Genomic DNA, 21,660 nt, shown 5'->3' with positions numbered 1-21,660 from the left:
CGACTTACCTGATGTGGCAGGCTCGAAAATCATAGATGTACTCTTCTCGAGATACAAAACTGCATCTTTTTATGGGGAATTGTATTTATGTATCCTGAAGAGAGCACATCTACAGTTTTCGAGCCTGTCACGTTGGATAAGTCGATTGAGTTACCATGTGCCTAAGTCGGATTATCAAGCACTCTAAAAAATATTCTCTTTTTTCACCTTAAAATTAGCCAACGTTGATAAAGTACACATATTTTAATTAACCAAAATGTGTCTTGAAAGCACAATCATAATCTATTACAGAGCTTAGCTATATTTTCACTCATTTAGTGTCCATAGCCTTACTGCATTCCCTCTCACACTTCTTATGAGTTGGCTAGGTACGCATGCGTTTTCAAACTGATGACATAGCCCTTCCTACAGTATTCCTCCCTTCCCTTCCCAAAGTATAATTTTTTTCCTGGATGACTAGACATCCTTCTATCAAATTGGTAAATATTTAAGACACCCCTATATTTTCAAGCTGATGGCATGCCCCCTTTGACATTTTCTTTTTTTTTTTTTATTAGAGTAACAAAAACTAACTTAAATGCCCTCATTTTCAACTTATAACCAAAGAAAACCCTAAACTTTTTTCTTAAAATCAGCCAACTTCAAGCTCTTCAACCTCTATAGTAAATTAATTTTATTTATTAATTTCATCTTCAATCCATTAACTTAGACATCATATTTATCCCCTTTAGAAAATCTCATAATTTTTAGATTTGAATATTAAAGTAGATTAATCTTCAGATTGAAAATTAGGATAAATGTTTTGTCCAAGAGGTTGAAGATGACTTTTTTTTTTAGGAGAGAAATCAAAGGATTTTTTATTTCAAGTGGAATACAAGGGTAATGAGGTTATTTTTCATTAGTCTATTGTAGAAGACCGAGGTCAACTGGGCATGCAGGCAATCTTGGTGAATATTTGATATACCTTGTGTTTTTAAAATATGACATTGCCCCCTTGACTTGAGTATTATCTCATAGACTAATGAATGGATTTTCTTCCCACAACTAATTATCTTCAAACTCTCAAAACTTTACCATCAATTATAGTTTTTCTCATGATAGAAAATCCTGGTTCGGCCCATGTTCACCATTATTGTTGTTCTGTTAGGGGTGGCGCTTTCACTACCAAACCTACCTCTGGCATTTTGATAGGTGATCCTTCTCCAATCATTTTCTCTTAAAATATAAGAACATATTCTCACGATTTTGAAAAGTTTTCTACAAAGAGCCTTACTTCTTAAGTCATATTAAGTATTTTATTTCTTAAATAGATATTAGATAGTAACCTTTTATGTCATCAAAAATAGTGATCTTAACGAATATTGATAACTATTGCTACTAAAAAATAATAGTGTAAAAAATTTATAAATATGATTGTAACTATGGAATCCATTAGAAATTTTCAAAGTAAAAGAGATTTCAATTGTTAATATTGCATTAAATATGGAAATAGTAAATAGTAATAGCAATTACAATTGCATTGTTTTAACTTGTTGGACATTGTAAAAAGGACTTAAATAGGTAAATCAACGCTCATTGATTTTTTCTATAAAAGAAAAAAAAAACTATTAGATTCAAGCAAATTTTTTCACGAGTGGGTCAAGGTAAGTATAATTGAAGTCTGATAATTATAGAGAGCTGCCATTGCCACGCTGACTTTTGCTAACGTCGCACCAACTGTGTGCAATTCTTTAGGGGTGAATCTCCATTTCGTGTGTTGAATATGACAAAATTCTGATTTCGAGTCACTGTTCATTTTATTTCTCAAAATATGTTTTTATTGTGAATTCGTCACTTTTACACTACGTGAAAACCGTGTAAATTGAAGTAAAAATTTGTTGGGCTTGGCCCGACGAATTTTGGAACTCAAATTTGACGGCCACAGGCCCACGAATTTTAGAGAAAAATTTCCCTCTCTCTCATCTGTGTTTTGTTCCCTCTCTCTTACTCTCTCTGCGTTTTTCCATCTCTATCTCTCTCTCTCTCTGGTTCGGGAGAAGTTCTCCTGATCTCTGTTTGGCTCCCTCGACCACATCTCTCTCTTTCTATAACCAATCGACATCTCGATCTCTTAACGCTGAAAATGATGGAGTGAAGATGAGGTATTTCCTTCTAAATCTCTCTCTCCCCGAAGAACGAACTCAAAGCTCCATTAGTCTGATTCGGTTGTTTTGCAAAGAAATCGATGGATCGTGAGTTAAAGGATCGTGCATAGAAATCAGTGAGTTTTTATCTCTCTCTCATGCCTCAATTCTACCAAAAAATCTTCTTCTTCGATCTATGAATAAAAAAGAATAGAAGAAACCCTAGAATCCTCCATTCAATCTTCTCTTTTGTTGAAACTCGCCATTAAAGCACCAAAACTTAGGGAAATAATGGTTATGATTGAGTTATGGTTGAAAAATGGTAGTTCTCCTTCGGTTACATTCGATCTGAAGATTTTGATTTTAGAGATTTGTTTGAGGAGGCATCAAGGAGGCTCGGTTAATATTGTTCTGTGGAGCAGCTATGGAAGAAAATTTAAGATCTATATGTTGATTTATAATTTGTAAAATTCTTATAAATTTGTGCCTTGGTTACAATGTGTAGAATTAAGAATTTTAAATGCTTAGAAATGCAAGAAATAATTATGTTTTACTTTTTTCCTTCAAAGCTTTGTTGAATGAAAGATCTTCTTTGTTTCCAATAGTGGTAGCCTTGTCACTTGTGATACTTGAAATTTGAGCTCTTATTATCAATGTTGTTTATATATTTTTCTTTTCTTGCCAACGTTTAAGCATGAGAAGTATCCACTTTAGTGTTTTTTGGATTATTTTTCTTCAATCTAAATTCGTAGTACCTTGGAGTATGTTAGTTAGTAAATTATGAAGGAAGTAAGCACAAAATTAGAATTATGACGTTGTGTGAATTTTAGAATAAGTAGAACCAAGATTGAATACGTGGATTGATTATGTTCAACATTGTCTTCATCGAATTCTAAATAGGTATGGTTTATTCTAATTTTTTTATTGACTGTCATCTGTTTAGATGCCCAAGAACATCTCTCTCTCTCTCTCAAGATTTGTGCTCCTCTTTTAGTAATTTGGGCAGAGATAATTAGTAGGGCCAACTGAACTTCCTGAAAAAAGTAATTAAAAATTAGTGACTCATAACTAGATTTTTATTGATATTAGAAATGCCACCTCATGTTCTCAAACAGAGGATATCATACCCACTGAACTTCAAACAAAGTGAGTTTTATGGGTAGATCAATTGTTACATTTTTATTATTTTTTTAAAGAAGTGTTGGAGTGCGTTTCACACGTAGAGTAGACTCAACTCATATTACAATATTAAAGAGTTAAACATAGCCTAACTAACTTAGTAAGCTACTATGACATAAAAGCTATATTATAAAATCTACTATGGCATTGCATTCTTAATCAAGTGCAATGATTGTAGGGTGAAGGTTTGGGGGGAAAATGATGCTCCCACTAACATTTGAAGCCACCACAACTACTAAAATTTACATGATATCGAACCACGTAGCAGACCCCAAATTTTTTCTAAAAGACTTCGATGATATCTAACCATTTTTACATGTGTCATGGAGTTGAAATTATTTGCTTGGCATGTACCTGTGATACTGAAATGTTTTCAATGTTGAAGTTACATTTGGTCAAGTCCATTTATTTACAATAGAATCATGCAAGATTATTCTCTTTCAATTTGGATGGAGAGATGGTGCATCTATTTTTCTGGATGACACTCCATCTAGCTAATGATCTACTAATTGAGTATTGTCACTCTTTCATCTGCCAGGCCTAATGATCTACTAGTAAGGTTGTAGAAGCCTTGAAGAAACTTCAAAATGCATATGAGGTACATTTTGTTGTCTACTTTTTAATCTTAGTCGGGTATTTTCTTAAGTTCAGTTTGTCACCATTGAAACAATCTATTGTTGCAGCTGTGAAACAATGTTGTTATCATTGTGACATTGATAAAGCAGAACTTGAATGGAAGCAAGGAATTTGATCTCGATATATCTATTGTAGGTTGTCAGAGTGTTGTCGGAGTACACCATGTGGGACTGCTTCCATTTGTTAAAGAAGTAGCTCAGATGCTCTTTTTCCGTGGTGTGATTAAGGTAATGAGCAAATTTTCTTGAGTGACCAAATGTTCATCCAAGGAATTCAAACCAAGGCAGAAAAAACTAGCATTTATACTCCCATTATTACTAGAATTTAGTTTTAGGAAGGCTTGCTCGAAATCATAATAGCCCATTTATTTGGTCACTACTCACATAACACCAACTTACTAAGTTGGCACCTTTAGATATATTTGCATTTTGCTCGTCTTTATTTCTTTGTTTCCAAACCCAAATCAAAGCTGGCCCATATTGGGTCTGGCATGAGTTGGTCAACTCTATCCCAACCATTGGAACCAATTCGCAATGCAGAAAACTGTTTATTCCCAAAATATAATAAGGTTCAAATGAGTAAGCATGGAACCAAAACCCATTTATCCCAATAGGGTTAGGAGATTAACCCAAGTTATAATACAAGTATTTAAGTATTTCAATATTCATAACAGTTCTCATACCTTCCATTGATTTTGCAGGTGTGGTTATGAATTCTACTATACTTGTGGAGCTGAATGGCGAAACAAGAAAGCTACATGTTCTTGGCTTGCATCTCTTCTCACCCTGGCCAGTGTGGTAGAGCTGATGGGTCAGTAGAAAAACAACAGTGAGGCTTGAAAATATTTTTGTTTCACTTACCTTCATAGAGTTATTGGTGCGTAGGACTCGCTCCATGTGTAACTAGTCGAGACATATGGTGTCACAGTTAACGACAATAACCAATGACAGTAATGTCTCTTATCAAATATCATTAGTCTTAAGAATATGCTGCAGTGACCTCAAGATTGTACCTCATCATTAAAATCTCCACCAGCATTTACCTTGCTCTTGAACTTAAATTTCTCAACATTCACCAATATGCATAAAAGCACTTATGTTGTTGTCTAATTTCCATTATTTTTCTACATTTTAGCATTAATCTTTCAAGGATGTTAGTTATGATGATGACGTGCCCACTCTTTACGTCTTTATCTATTAGATCCTTTGTGATATTATCAAAATAACGATATCAAACTAAGAAGTATGGTTGATCTTAAGTGAGAGATTTATGGCGTCATGTGTTGCAAGATGTCATCAACGCAAGGATTTCAAAACTAAGTATAAGGAGTATGGTTGATCTCAAGTAAGTTCATCGAGAAAAGGCATTAATGGCAACCCATGCTCGTCGTCTTATTAAAGATGAGAATTTTAATGTTAACTATAGAGGTAATCTTCGAACTTCTCTTAAATAAAGAACAATCAGTAACTCCATTCACTTAATAGTTTCATTTCTATTTGTCGTCAGTGGGGGATGAAATATTTACTTCTCTAACATCTTGAATGATGTATCCATTATGAGCTTCTTTTGGGGAAGATAGCAATGCACATAAAGACTGAATCATAAAATAAGAACTAGACTAAGAGATGATCACAATCACCTTAGGTTCTAAACTTGAGGTGTTAGTTAGACATGCAATATTAATACCATCATGACATTTTTATCTTTACATGGATCTGGAATGTAAGTGTTTTGATGAAGTGTTAAGCTTAAGTAGGACAAATTCAATCCTATACAGGGATATACAAGTTGTTGAGCCAATGAATGTACATGCTTTTATGTGACTTTAATTCATTGTTTTCTTGGATTAATCTCCACCCTCCAAAAATGCATTTTTCCCTGAATCATTTAATTATGAAATGGGTCGGGGAACATAAAACACAGTATCCAAACAGGCCCTGAGTTCCATTATGGTTGTGCATTCTCATAGGTAGGCATTCAGCACTTTAAGCGAGTGGCCTTTGATCGGTAGCCAGTCAAAATATTGCAATGCAACTTTGATGTTATAGAAATTAAATCCCAAACCAGAAATTAAAAATCATAGAAGACAACTCTATTTTTTTTAGGGAGGCAACTCTAATATGCAATTTTTATGAAAGAAGGTACATGGAATATCCTATAAGCTCACTTATTCATTGTCTCTATTGTCCTCATCCACATAGGGTGCAGAAGTTGACATGATGGTCAAGCTGGCTGCATTGTTTGAATTGCTCTGTCTGTGTGTTTGAGCATTCTATGATCTGCGGTTTGTTTTTTGTAGATATTTCTGAGTTGATTTTTTTGTTTATGTGTAGGATATTGGTTCTATATAGGTGGATTTCTTTCTCCATGATAGTTGCCCACGAGATCGCTCGGGGTACAGAACAAGCAATATCAATATGTTTCATGTCGGATGATCACCCATCAATCAAATGCACAGGTTTGTTTTTTTTTTTTTTTTTCTTTACTTGATTGTTTGTTAATCCCATTTGTTGATTGAATTTGATTGTTGTTCTGTTCTTCTTGTTTGATTTGTTTTTTCCTGATTGAATGTTTGTTTGATTATTAGAATTCGTTTTAATTGATTACACAAGCTTGAAGATATCAATTTCTTGAAGGGGTTCTTTAAAAGTGTAATTTGGTGCATGTTTTGCCCAATTCATGTTTTATTCCTAGGTTATTTGATTGAACTGGATTTACAATAAAAGCCATTACAGGATTCCCTCACAGAGTTTCATATGTGACAATCAGTTTGTTTTGATTAATTTTTCTAGTTTTTGTGGATTACTTAAGAATAGAGAACAGTGGGTGCATAATTCTTGTTTTCTCGATACGATTTTTTCTGAGGAAGCTACTGAGGCTGAGGGAGGTGGAGCCATAGCAAACATCACAAATCCTCGCAGATCTGCAAAGTAATTTCTTAGAAATTACTTTCATTTTACATTCACTCAATCCTAAGTGCCTGGTCTTTCTCCATTTCAGTTCCCACTTTCCATTATAGTATTTTCAACTTTCATTCTCTAAAATGGTTTAAACCATTAATAGGCCATTTTTTTAGTTGAAGTACCTTTGGTTGACTCTTCTCATTAGTGTTAGATTCACCAACAGCCACTACGTGAAAATCGTGAAAATTGAAGAAAAAATTTGTTGGGCTTGGCTCGATGAATTTTAAAAACACATATTTGACGGCCACAGGCCCACGAAATAGAGGTAAATTTTGCGCACAAATTTTCCCCTCCCTCCCTCAAGGTAAAGAGAGAGAAGCATAATAATGGTACTGGTGAAGAGAGGATTGTAAGAGATGAGGTGGCAAAGGTGATTAATGAGGTGGTGATAGACAAGGAAGGTGAGACACTGAGGAAGAAGGCAAAGGAGTTAAGTGAGATGATTATGAGTAAGAAAAATAGAGAAGAAGAGATGGATATGGTGATAATTATTTCTTACAAGTTTACTATTCTTATAGGAAACATGAAATGAAGAAGTTGGGATCGACTTCTCAAGACTCAATTTTTGTATGTTTTGATTTCTTTCAAGATGAGGTTTGATGGTTCATGAGCACTTTTGCAACTTATTGCTCTGTTTGGTTTTCTTTTTCCAATAACATGGCCACTCAATTTCTGTTAAGCTGTTGGTTTGGTTTCATGAGGTCTTTTCGGTGTGAGTCGATAGTCTTTCTACAATTCCCTTTATATTTTCCAATGTATTGTGCAAGATGGTTTCCATGATTGCTTGTTTTCTGTTTTGTAGTTCTTCACAACCAAACCATATGCGTGTGAGCCCTCAAGCCTCCCACAATATCCTCCAAGCAAGGAAATGGACGCTAAGCTACGGGATGAAGAAGTTAGAAGGTCTGTGGGTGACTAAATTTACATTATTTGCTTATATTCCAATACTAGTAGCTTTCTTAATAATTTCTAAAATAGTAAAAATTACATTTTAACTAAAACAATTTCTAAAGCTTCCATGCAGGGAGGCCTTAAATTCCATGTCAACCATTTGATGAGATATTAGTTGTATTTATATATAGGTCTCTTGCTCATACTTTATTCATGCTGGTAACCCAAATCATAGTTGTGGGCTTGTGGCTGTGTAGGCTGAGAGCAGATGGTGACAAAGCCAATGGTGCTGGTGTGAAGAAAAGTCACTCGCATGATCAAGCTACAAGGGCATTTCCTACTCCCAAAGTGAATGCAAAGCTTCAACCCAATCTTGATGTATGCCAGATAAGAATCCTTTAATTATCAATTTTTTTTTTTTTGGTTTGATGAGTAGGTTTCGATTACAGAAAAATACTACATGACATATTCTGAACAACCAACATTTCATTGATTGGTTATAGTTTTCCTTTTGTTCCAAAGAAACAATAGAGGGGATAAAAATAAGAGCTTTTCAAAATGAATTTTAAATTTTGAACTTAAATAGTAGAAATCAAAGTAACAAACTGTTGTTTGAAATCCATTTTGTTATCTTCAAAATAAATGTAAATGTCTGTATAACTGATGGGTTTTTTTTTCTTTTCTTGATTATGCTATATTTAATGAAGTTATTCTATAAATTTTAAGTTTGTTCAATGTATTTGCTATCTTTCTCAGAGGCGACAATGTCTAATTACACATGGAAATGCAAAGAGCAAAAGTGAGAAGTTTCCTCCACCACACCAGGATGGAACACTTGGCTTCCCCTTGGGTTCCTCACATCACATTGATCCTTCCTTTGATAAGTACCCACCAGATGACTCTTTCAGTCACATGACCTTCATGTACCCTAAAGGACCGGTGCAAACATGGTTTGGTCCATTGGTGGAACGTATTGTAGTGGGTGCTTCAATACGGAAGAAGCAGACTACGGGTGATACACGTGTACCTTCCTAACAACATATGAAAGTATCTCTAAAAGATAAAGAGTGGTGTTTGTGTTAAAGGGAAAGCAAACATGCCGTGATCCACTTCTTTTATTTTTGATTAATCTTGTATTTTAGTACCTTTTTTGTACCAAATTATTGAAAGAATATTTGTGATGAATGTAATGATCCGTTTTTTTAAATTATAAATTCAGAAAAATAAATTTCTTTTATTATAAATCCAGAAAAACAATTGATTTTTTTATTACTATTTCGTTTATTGTGATTGGTGAATTAGAGGACTACCCTATTGTTTGTTAAACCTCCATATTCGACGGATTTTTTTTATTTTTTTTAAGCTTATTTTCTCCAATAATTTGATAGTTCAGGGCCGTCAAAAAAAAATTCTACAAGAAAATATTTGATGGGCATATTTGACTGAATGGTCCGTCAAATTTCTCAAAATTTGACGGGCTAAGACCGTCAAATATGGACTTTTTTCACATAGTGTTATAATCTATGAATTCGTTGATAAAATACCATTGATTTTTGCCTAATCAATAATCTCATTGATAATTTATCTACGAATTCGTAGATTATAAAAGTGACAAATTCATTGAAAAAACATGTTTTAATTTGAAAATTAAAATGAATGGTGTATTGAAACCGGAATTTAGACGTAAGTTGCGCACGTTTTGGGAAAAATCCCATTTTTGGTGATTTATATAAGAATTGGTGTGGCATTAGCAAAAGTTGATGTGACAATAACAGCTATGTATTTGTAATTTCTTCAAAAATTTCTATTTATTCATACTCATCATTTAGTGAATCAACCTAACCAAAAATCGATTAATGCTTTATAATAGGTTGGAAAATGTTCAATTCGAAGAGTTAAAAATAAGAATAATGATGAATGCATGCAGTTTTGGTATATGATTGGGTACGCGGCTGACATGGCAAGGGCACAAAACCGCACATCTATTTCTTTTATATTCCAATGAAAAAGATCTATGGTGCTATGCCCTTGTCATGTCAGCCGCATACCCAACCGCGTACCAAAATTACATGCATTCATCACAACTCTAAACATAATCCATCATACTGGCCTATCAATATAGGATACAAAATTTAAGAGTCAATGGGCCCAAAGATTATAACACATGTTGCTATTGAACCATATAATTATCAACACTTCATCCATTTCTTTATGAGTGATGCTAAATGCACACTGTTTTTGGCCAACGTCTCTTACGCACTTTTCTCTCTCCTACCCATAGTGAAAAAAAAAGCAAACTTTCTTATTTGATCACTTTGTAACATTTAAAAACATGATTCAATACAATGGAGTTGTAGAGGACAAAATTATATGAACTTTTAAAAAAATAGTTATTTTTCACCTTTGAATTTTATTTTTAAATTTGGATGCTTGGTGGCCGTCCATTTTCAACACCTTGGATCAAGCTCGAAAAATAATATTTTTTAATTTAATTTTTTTATTTATAATATGAATATTTTTATGAAATCTAAAAGACTATGTTGTTGAACTGTCAATATGATAATCAATGTGGGCCCAATGACTCTTTTTAATATTTGAAATCTAAAAAATTAAATATGTGGGAAAGAGATAAGCTTTCTGTATTGATGATGTCATTGCGCCACATGTCAAACGTTTGTTGGGTTGTGAGCCAACACATCACATAGCATCTGGGGCATTGGCAAAAAACAACGTCGATTTAGAATTTCTCTTTCTTTATACCTCCTCCCTTACAAAAAATGTTTTGGCCCATGTTAAATGCACCCCAATTTTTAGTATATGGCACACATCTTAGTAAGGGCACTTATGAACTTATTTCTATGATTTTTTTTGGTCGACATTGACCAAGCAATTTCAGCATGAGCATGTCGACATAAACCATAAAATATTTTGCCTCCTTCAATGTTGACGTGAGCATGTTGACATACGTGGGTGCTCTAATCATGGTAAAACTTAAGGGTGGATCTATTTGCACGGACTAAAACAGCTCATTGCACCCACTTAAATGACTTTTGGAAAAAAGAAAAAAAGGAAATTACCATATTGCCCTTTTGTTATGGCTTATTGCATACACCACCACCTACCTGTCAAACTAAAACCTCAACACCCATTTTTTCTTCTTCTTTTTTTCCTCCTCTTATTATTCATTTCTTCATCTTTTTCTTCTACATCTTCATATTCATCTCCTTTTGAGTTGAATCAACGGAGATTAAGTTTTAGGATTTTTTTTCAACTTATCTTTTTTCATTGAATTTTTTTTTTTTTTTTTTGTATTTAATTATCAAGGAAGATGGAAAAAAATCACTATTAAAACCTCAAAATGATGATTTTGAATCAAAGATTTATTGACAATTTTGTTCAGTAAGTTCATATCAAACTTGTTTTAACATATTCAGTAGGTACCTACCGAACAAAACTATCTACTGAACATTACTCAACCAATTTGGTAGGTACCTACTGAATAAAATTTTCTCATGTGAATGGCTTCAACTCAATTGAAAGTGTTAGGGTAAGAAAAATAAGTAAGATCAAAGTTTAAAAACCTTTTTAGATGCAAATAAGAAGAAGAATAATAATAAATGAGATAGGCAGAAGAAGAAGAAGAAACATCATTTGATACTTTTAATTAGGTATAATAATCAATTTAGGTTAAAGTGCATTTAATAGGTATGTGTACATAGTTATTTTAAAGTTAAGGTGTGTATCGTAAGAAAGTGGGTGGAAGTTGTAATTTTAGTGTGTGCAAATAGACCCACCCAAAACTGAAGTTTTCAATAGTTTGTGGGCATTCTTATTAATATGGTCGGTATATTTTCAAACATCGAAAGAACTCATCATTGCCCACTTAAGTGGCTTTTGGAAGAAACAAAAAAGTAAATTACCATACTACTTTTTTGTTAAGGCTTATACACCACCACCTATTGAACATAAAACTCAAAACCCACATTTTCTTCTTCATCTTTTTCCTTTCTTCGTCGTCGTCGTCCTCTTATTCCTTCATTTTTTCTTCTTTATATTATTCTCCTTCTGAGTTTTTTGAGAGGTTGAATCAATAGAGGTTAGGTTTTAGCTTTTTTTTTTGCTTTTCAAGTTATCTTATTTCTTTGAAATTTCTTATACTTTTTTTTTTTTTTTTTGCATTTAATCACCAAGGAAGATGAAAAATTTACTAATAAAATCTTAAAATGATGATTTTGAATCAAAGATTTTTTGACAATTTTGTTCGATATGTTCATACCAAACTTGTTTCAGCATATTCATTAGGTATTGTAGATGCAAAAACTTGCACTACCTTGAGATTTGTTACGATACCTCGTGATCTCTTCTCTTCATGTCGTTGCGTGTGCCTACAATAACACATCTCCGACATCCAAGTCAGAATCTTATTATTAAAATAGTGTAAAATTTAGAGGGGGGAAAACTCCTCTCTTTTAGTACCTCTGTCCATCTATTTATAGAAATGAAACCCTAGGATCCCTTTAGATATTGCTACCGATTTTACCCTTATCCAATTTAGAAAGAGATCTTAATTGATGATTTTGAAATGTATCTAGTCAATATCTCATCCTTATACATTCCTTCTTCCTTGAGACTTTCCCTCATTAAGGTTTTAATCAATTTTGATCTAATCCTTGATTTTTAAGGATTTGGGCCGATTGAACGGTTCTACGATGCGTCCTTGACCCAATATATCTCTAAGCAATCGAGACTCGAACCCATGGTTGATTTGTGATCGAGCCACCAAGCTTACCCTCGGACGAGTTGGCTCAGATCTCCGTGTTTAATTCAAATCCCTAGGTGCCACATGTCACCCCTGAGTACCCAATGAAAAATATCCTCTACAACACCCCCTCTTAGGGATTTGTATTTTTAGTCCAAGTGCCCGAGAATAAATGAACGGTACCATGTGACACGTGGTCGCACACCTTATAAATTCTCATTTCGATTTCTAAGATCTATTCAGTCAATATCCATGTCATGCGTCATCTACTTGTTTTACCTTTGAAAATGTGATGATTATAATTACCTTGATTTATTTGAACCGTTGGTTTTGCTACATGCCTCGAAAGTATTTTTCATAAATACATTGTTTATTTTCCCCATTTTTTAGTCATTTCTTCTTTTATCAATCGGGTTTGGCGCCATAATAAGCCAAAACTCCTAACCCAATAGATATAACCCCCTATGGTTGGTTTTAGAACAAAACTCAATTAAACCCACCCCCAATAGTTGAACTTGGTTCCCTTACTAACCAGTCAATATTAAAGACAATGACGAATTAACCCGATCTTCATTGGTCGGGCTTGGTTCCCTTATGAACCAAGTGTTTATTAGCGAAGAACCGACCCCCAATGTTCAGGCTTTGTTCCTTTTTCGCGCCAAAACTTTAAATGTATGCTCACCCCATACGGTCAAGCTTGGTGCCCACAATAAGCCAAGATTTTCGTTATAAAGTGACCTCCTTACTATCAGGTTGCGCTTCCATAATGAGCCAAGGCTTTCCCAATCCCAAACGATTGGTTTGGCTTCCGTAATGAACCAAAACTTTTCAACCCCAAATGATAGGATTTGACTCCTGCAATGTGTCAAGAGTTCCCAACCCCAAATAGTCGAGTCTGATTCCCACAATGAGCCAAGACATTCCAACCCAAAATGGTCGGGTTGGGCTCTCACAATGAGCCAAGGATTACCAATCCCAAACAATCGGGCTTGACTCCCATAATGAGTCAAGGTTTTTGCTGTAAGTCGACCTCTTTATGGTCAGGCTTCACTCCCATAATAAGCCAAAGCTTGCCAAGCCCAAACAATTGGGCTTGGCTCCCGCAATGAGTCAAGACTTTCTAATCCTAAACAATTGGGCTTGGCTCCAACAATGAACCAATGATTGCCAACCTGAAATGATTGGGTTTGGCTCTTGTAATGAACCGAGGCTTTTTAACCCCAAACAGTCAAGCTTGACTCCCGTAATAAGTCAAGGATTACTAACCCTAAAGGGTAGGGTTTGACTCCCATAATGAGTCAAGACTTTCCAACCCCAAACGATCGATCTTGGCTCCCACAATGAGCCAAGGATTGCCAACCCCAAACATTCAGGCTTGGCTCTTGCAATGAGCCTAGACTTTTTAATCCCAAACGGTGGGGCTTGGCTCCCGCAATGAGTCAAGACTTGTCAATCTTGAATGGTCGAGCTTGACTCCCATAATGAGCCAAGATTTTCTAATTCTAAATGATCGAGTTTGGCTCACGTAATAAGTCAAGACTTTCCAACCCCAAATGGTCGGGCTTAGTTCCCATAATGTGTCAAGACTTTCCAACCCCAAATAATCAGGCTTAGCTTTTATATTGAGTTAAGACTTGCCAACCCCAAACGGTCGGGCTTAGCTCTTACAATGAGTTAAGACTTGCCAATCCAAAATGGTCGAACTTGGCTCCCGCAATGAGCCAAGGCTTGCCAACCCTAAACAATTGGGCTTGATTCTCGCAATGAGCTAAGACTTTCCAATCTCAAACGGTCTATTTGGCTTCTGCAATAAGCCAAGGCTTGCTAACCTCAAATGGTCGAGCTTTATCCCATAATGAGCCAAAACTTGTCAATCCCAAATGGTTGGGCTTAATTTCTGCAATGAGCCAAGAATTTCCAACCCCAAACGGTCAGGCTTGGCTTCCGCAATGAGCCAAGATTTGCCAATCCCAAAGGATCAAGCTTAATTCCCGTAATGAGCCAAAACTTTCCAATCCCAAACAGTTAGGCTTGGATTCTACAATGAGCTAAGGCTTACCAATCCCAAACGGTCAGACTTGATCCCCGCAATGAGCCAAGATTTGCCAATCCCAAATGATTGGACTCGGTTCTCACAATGAGTCAAGGCTTGCCAACTCCAAACGATCAGGCTTGGATTTTGCAATGAGCTAAGATTTTTCAATCCCAAACTATCGGGCTGGACTCCCGTAATGAGCCAAGATTTACCAACCCCAAATGGTCGGGCTTGGCTCCCGCAACGAGCCAAGGATTTTCAATCGTAAACAATGAAGCTATGTACTAAGTGGTCCTACACAACCAACTTAGGATGTGGACTAGACTCCCCATATGAGTTGGATGTGGTGCTAAGTGGTCCTGCATTACCGACTTAAGATGTAAATTGGACTTCCCATATGAGTCGAGTATGGCGCTAAGTGGTCCCGTATAACTGACTTAAGATGTAGATCAAACTCCCTATATGAGTCAGGTGTGGTACGAAATTCCTTTGCAACTTGCATCCATTTACGCAATAGAAATAACAACAATTACACAAAAAAGTAATGTATTCACAATATGGTGTTATCAATTTGTCTTTGCCTAAAACAACGTAATTCGATTCAATCTAATTTATAAATCGATTTCCTAAGTCAAACCCACTCGATTCATTAATTTGAGGTCAATTAGTCGGAGTCAGTTGCCCATTAGTAAATTAACTCTCCAAATTGGAACCTTACTTATACCATATGATTTGGTAAGTTGGACTCGAGTTAAGCCCTCAAATTATACAGTTTTACCCGATTAAGCTCCTAATAAATAAGTTTGACTCATTTAAGTTGGGCTTACACTTAACCCCCACTTTAAGTTTTTGCCAAGTTAACTCAAGTAATCAATTGGGTCACATAGCACCTTATTATGGGCATGACCTAAGCTCCCGAGCAATATAACCGCTCAACAAAATTTGGTGAGTCAGATTATAATCAAATTGACATTTTCTTATTTAACTCGACACATTGACTTGGTTAAGCTCCCACAAACTTTATTTTTTCAGGCCAACCCAACAAAGAAAAATAAATTTGATCATAGGGTTTTGAGCCCCCGAGCAATAAATTAGATTTATTCCCTTTTATACTTTCTTAATCCCTACCGTACTAACAAATAATGAGTTAGGGTTTAATATGTTACCTCAAAATAAGGTTGTGCACGAAAGATGTAACCACAAATCCTCGATGTTGACAAGACACGAACTCAATAATGAAGAAAATGCCTGATTGTATTACTATCCATTTTATGTGCCACTTATGCTTGGGAGCACCATATAACATTTTCCTCCCCTATTACTAGGAAGTACTATAAAACAAAATGCTTGGAGTACCACACCCTCCATTAATGTTAGGGAGCATAATAGAACCTCACTTTACATCCTCTAATGATTGTTGTAACGATGATGGTCTTCAATGTTTACTTTTTACAAAACATCAAAATCGATGTATATGCCAAGTTCTTAGTTCAATCAATCACTATTTAACTCTTATCATGTTCCTGGTTACTTTTTAAACCAAATGAAATGGTCCATACATAAAAATGATGTATTAGGTAATGTAACAAAATTAAAGTCCTCATATTACTTTTAAATATATAAATAATAAGGTGAAGAAAACTTGACTTTTAAAACTTCCATAAACTCAACGCAGCCAGTCGGTATTGTAACTCATATAATAAGACCTGAACATGTCTATGAGCCCTTGGCAACATCGACGCCTTGGTGTTAACCTAATGCATTCTTTCCACCTTTTTCGGCATTACCACTGCCATTAATGCAATATCGACAACTTTTGATTCTACATAGTGGGTTGAACCGTCTTCATTTCAAGCTTTGGTTCCTCATCAAGTGGGAACAACACCCCATCAATCCCTTGCAGAAAGATTCAACCGTCCATATAGATATCAAGATCGAAGAAATAAGCCGAACCATCTTCGTGACTACTCTAACTACCATCTCCTCTCACCGTTAGTCAGATTGATGACTTTCTTCCATCCATCATCTCTATGCTCAACTTGAACTTTACAAATTTTCCTTCAGCAAGGATTAGGTAACCCTCAGATTTGATCGAGAATTGATGATGAATAGAACTTTGATTCAATCTTTTAGTGTTATAAATCCATACCCCCTTAGTCAACTGAGCCACTTCACAACTCTAATAGATCTGATTCCCTCAACCACAGATCGATCCTTAGATACACACTCCTCATCTTCCCCTTTTTCCCTTTGCTCTCAGCCCCCTTCCTTTTATGCAAAATGAACCAAACCTTTATCAACGTGACGGAACTGATATCTTTCATATTTTTCTTCCTTTTCAATATGATTGTGATTTGTCCCTCAACCTAACCCTGAACCCCTAAGGGTTGATGTTGTAGGCACCCCCCGATTCTTGATTTAGAACACGACCGTTCCTTTAAATAATTCCTAGATCTATTCTTACCGTATGGATGTCGTGTCCTATGTTTGATCCCACGGACGATAGCAACTTGTAGATGCAAAAACTTGCAATACCTTGAGATTTGTGATGATACCTCGCGATCTCCTCTCCTCATGCCCCTGGGTATGCCAATAATAATACCTCTCCGACGCCCAAATCAAAATCTTATTAAAAAAATAATATAAAATTCACAGGGAGAGAACTCATCCCTTTTAGTATCTTTATCCATCTATTTATAAAGATGAACCCCTAGGATTCCTTTAGATCTTATTACCGATTTTACCATTATCCAATTTAGTAGAAGATTTTAATTGGTAATTTTGAAACATATCTAGTCAATATCCCATCCTCATATATTCTTTCTTCCTTGAGACTCTTTCTCTCTAAAATTTTAATTACTTTTGATCTAATCCTTGATTTTTAGGGATTTGGGCTGATTGAACGGCTCTACCATACGTCATTGATCCAATATTTCTCCGACCAACCGAGACCTAAACCCATGATTGGTTTGTGATCTAGCCACCGAGTTTACCCTCAGACAAGTTGGCTTGGATCTCCATCTCTAATTTGAATCCCTAGGTTCCACGTGTCACCCCTTGATACACAACTAAAAATATCCTCCACATGTACTTACTGAATATTATCAAATAGATTTGGTAGGTACCTACTAAACAAAACTTTCTACCGAACATTACAAAATCGATTTGGTAGTATGTATTGAATCTTACAAAATACATTCGATAGGTAACTATCAAATATAACTTTCTCATGTGAGTGACTTCAACTCGATTTTAAGTGTTAGGACAAGAAAAATAAGTAAGATCAAAGCTTAAAACCCTCATTAAAGCCTTTTTAAATGCAAAAATAATAATAATAATAATAAATGAGTGAGAGCAAGAAAAAGAAAAATGATTCGACACCTTTAGGTGGGTGAAATAAGCAATTTAGGTTAAAGTATATTTTATAGGTGTGTCTAGATAGTTATCTTAAATTTAATGTGGGTATCGCAAAAAAGTGGGTGGAAATTACAATTTGGGTATGTGCAAATCATGATTTCAAAATTCGGTTTGACGTCTCATCCATGGACAAGACAAAGTTGTCTTAGACGAGACAATCTATTTAACTCCGTTTATATTGATTGATTTACATATATCTAAATTAAAATAATTATAAATTTTTTAATAAAATAAAATAGATTAAAAAATGTTTAGTGATAAAATGATGTTTTGTTTATATAATAAATATTTAAATTCTAAAAAAAAAATTGATTATTTTATTCAAAATCTACCAAATGCTGGTTGACTCTTCAATTTCATTGATTCGATTGAGATTTTTAAAATATCGTTCAAAGCATCTTGTTTATTTCGTAAAATGATGTGAATGTTGAGACACCGTGTATATACTACATCCTTGTTGAAAGACACGAGATGATTTGCGCAATGTCAAACAAAATTTATAGACCCACAGATTAGTGGGTGTTCTTAACCTCATTTTTTTCAAGAGAGAGAAATTAAAAACAAAATAATATAAGACTAATGATGTAATGATGCTAATGGGGCCAGAGTGACACAAATGACGTGGTAGCCCCTCGCATAACTGTAAATACTTTTTACTCGTATCTCACAAAAAATCATCTAAAATTATGGGCTTTGTACCATGTCTAAACCTAAAAGGGGGTGAATAGGCAAATTAAAAATTTTATTTTAAAATCACCCCCACGACATTAAGTTATGCTACGATAATGGAGATGCACAAGATTAATTTTATTTGAGTTATGGTACGACATATTACACATACTCATAAAGTAGACAATTTATCTAATGTTGGATATGCATGTCATGGCATTCATGTAAATTTAGGCATAGTAGATAATTGTAAGGAAGACACCAGATTTATAGTAGTTCGGCAACTTGCCTACATTCACTACCAAGTACCCTATTCTCGGATCTTGGGTTCCACAATCAAAATGGAGGTTTATAGTTCACTTTGAAATCTTACACATTGTAAAAGAAAATAATTGCACATTAATCTTAGCCGTACACGTGTCCAAGTCGATCAAGTGGTACCTGACACAGATCAGCTGATAAGGCACTGTCCAGCAAGCAAGGCAAGTTAGAACAGAAACCTCCCTAGTCTGGCTAGCAAGGCAGTGCAGCATTAAGCGAAGCCAGTCCTGCCAGGCAAGGTAGACCTGACCTCGAGAAAATAGCAATACTGTTGCGTGCACGTCAATTTCGAAAATCCTGGATGCAATCATAACAGATACACTCGATCATTCCATGATACCTCGATTAGGTAAACAACCCTCAGAATTAGTAGAAATCCCATGATTACGGCCTATACTGCAGCCTATAAAGGGGGAAACCTTAGGGAGAGGTAGGGGGTTAAATAGCACAGTAAGCACTATTGTAAGGGGGTTGGAAGACTGAGGACTATCCAGTATCAATTACTATTCCTCTGTCTCTCTAACTTGAGCGTTGGAGGTCTGTGGCAAGTAACAGGCCATAGCGAGGAAGGGGACACCGAGAGCTACTTCGAGATCAATGCATGAGGGATCCATCAGAGCTGTCGATCGGATTCTGACCACGCATAACTGGTGATATCCGTGGGAACACCAGTAACAGATTAATTTCAATTGAAATAATGGTGAGATCCACATGAACGAATGAAGTCAATTCGCCCCCGTTGGTGGCTCCAATTATAGACACACAGCTTCTAACGATGTTGGAGGCTATGAGAAAGCAACAAAAATAGATGCAAAAGAGGATGAATGATTTGATAGAGAAAAATTGAAACTTGAGTCAGCATCTCGATGATCGCCAACAAGCGGAATGATACAACATGCCGAAGGATCCTCAGGTAACAGGTAAAGATGGCCATGCCTCTAATACGGAAGGAAGCATGCCGTTGTTGATCCCTATAGGAGAGGAGAAGACAGAGGTTGTTATGGTAGCCACACGAACCGAACCTGTAATAGGCTTGTCTCGAGAAGAGGTTAGAGAAATGATTAGAAAAAAAAAAGGAGACGATGACGAGAGTAGACACAAGCACAATAGCAGCACAAGTCGTACGGGGAATACAGAGATTTCCCTTTTCAGTAGAGATTTTAGCCGAAAAAATCCCTAAGAAGTTTGTACCACCACGATTTATCCCTTATTCTAGAACGAGGGACCCGATAGAGCATTTGTTTTATTTTTAACAGATGCTCGTGTTGTGGAAAGAGAAAAAGGGGTTAATGTGTAGGTTGTTCCCTTCGAGTTTGCAGGGGAACGTTTTGACCTGGTTCCACAAGCTACCATGGGGATCCATTAGCTCACGTAGTACATCGGCAACCGAAAGAGTAGAAGAGACGTAGATGGACTGCTTAGCATGAGGCTAAGATCAAGTGAGAGCTTTAGAGAATTCACCAAGAAGTTCAAAGAGGAAACAATGTCATTAGAGAGTTGTGACAAACGAACGGTAGTAGTGGCGTTTAGAAATTCCCTACCTTCTAACTTAGGATTGTATAGATCCCTCATAAAGAAGAGGCCAAAAACTTTGGGCAAGATGTTTAAGAGAGCAGAGAAGTATATTCACTTAGAAGATGATCCCTGAAATTCAACGGGGAAGAGTAAAGTCATACATGCCGTAGAAAAGCCTAGTAAGCAACCATAGCCGCAACAGCAAGATAGGAAGATTCCACATGAATAGGATGGAGAAAGGAGGAGGTTAGGGATGTATTTCGTTATGCTGCCAAGTGAAATATTGCCCCTTATTGCTCATGAGCCATTTTTCGAGTGGCCCATGTGTAGACACCCCATTTTTTCACTCGCCTGATTAATCAACTCGTCAACCTGATTGTAACGGTTCCCAATGATGGATGATTATTCCATTACTATATTTTGTTGCTAGATATGTTTCAGAAATTTGGATGAGGTATCTCAAACTAACTAAACTGTAGAAACCACGCTACACTAAGAAAATATAATCCCAAAAACATAGAAATCATCATTTTTCAGACAAAAAGAAGCTTCACGATAAAAATCACTAAAAAAATGATCAAATTACCAAAATACCCCTAATCTCAAAACATCCCTAGAGCCTACATTACGCTTAGGAAAATCCTTTCAAACACATAAAACAACAAATCGAAATCAAATAAATCATTTCTCCAACTTTCACAAAATTTGACAAAATTACGAAAATACCCCTCATAAAGTTCACGACCATTTCGCACAAAAATTTTCATAAATGAAAAAAACCAATATTCTTATTGAATTCCTTATGAAAAAGCGATTCCAAAATAACATGAAATGTAAAAAAATGACTTAAAACGCAAAAACTCCTTTTCGATGGCAAAATGGTAATTTTACAATTTTAATAATTAAAATTTTTGAAATTAATAATTAAAATATTAATTAATATAAAATAAAATCCTAATTAAAATTTAAGTCAATCAAGTAAAATTTAAGTCAAAATTCTAAAGTCAAGTCAATTAAGTAAGACTTAAGTCAAAATCTTAAAATCAAGTCAATCAAGTGAGACTTAAGTCAAAACCCTAAATCAATCTAATAAGACCAAAGTCAAAACCCTAATAGAATTCTAATTAAACTCAAAAACTATCTAAAAGAATT

General features: G+C 35.3%; 1 protein-coding gene across 6 annotated transcripts; it reads left to right on the top strand.

The window, feature by feature from the left end:
• Positions 1-1,842: 1,842 nt before the first annotated feature.
• On the top strand, positions 1,843-9,117 carry LOC147400340 (putative serine/threonine-protein kinase At1g54610). Of its 6 annotated transcripts, none has more exons than XM_086445983.1 (8): positions 1,843-2,260; positions 3,841-3,900; positions 4,074-4,165; positions 4,639-4,748; positions 6,272-6,396; positions 7,704-7,804; positions 8,050-8,170; positions 8,549-9,112. In XM_086445983.1, exons 5-8 carry the CDS (start codon positions 6,370-6,372, stop codon positions 8,825-8,827), a joined length of 528 nt encoding a protein of 175 aa, XP_086302109.1. In that variant the 5' UTR covers positions 1,843-2,260; positions 3,841-3,900; positions 4,074-4,165; positions 4,639-4,748; positions 6,272-6,369; the 3' UTR covers positions 8,828-9,112. The 6 variants fall into 6 exon arrangements, with proteins under 6 accessions (XP_086302109.1, XP_086302110.1, XP_086302113.1 ...); XM_086445984.1 differs by having other exon boundaries at positions 3,986-4,165; XM_086445987.1 differs by lacking the exon at positions 6,272-6,396 and having other exon boundaries at positions 8,549-9,115.
• The last annotated feature ends 12,543 nt before the right edge of the window (positions 9,118-21,660 follow it).

This window comes from Akebia trifoliata, chromosome 6, assembly GCF_017979445.1.
Source record: "Akebia trifoliata isolate Shusen 1 chromosome 6, ASM1797944v1, whole genome shotgun sequence".
NCBI lineage: Eukaryota > Viridiplantae > Streptophyta > Magnoliopsida > Ranunculales > Lardizabalaceae > Akebia > Akebia trifoliata.
The sequence above is the reverse complement of the archived record's forward strand: the minus strand, read 5'-3'. Positions and strand labels throughout refer to the sequence as shown.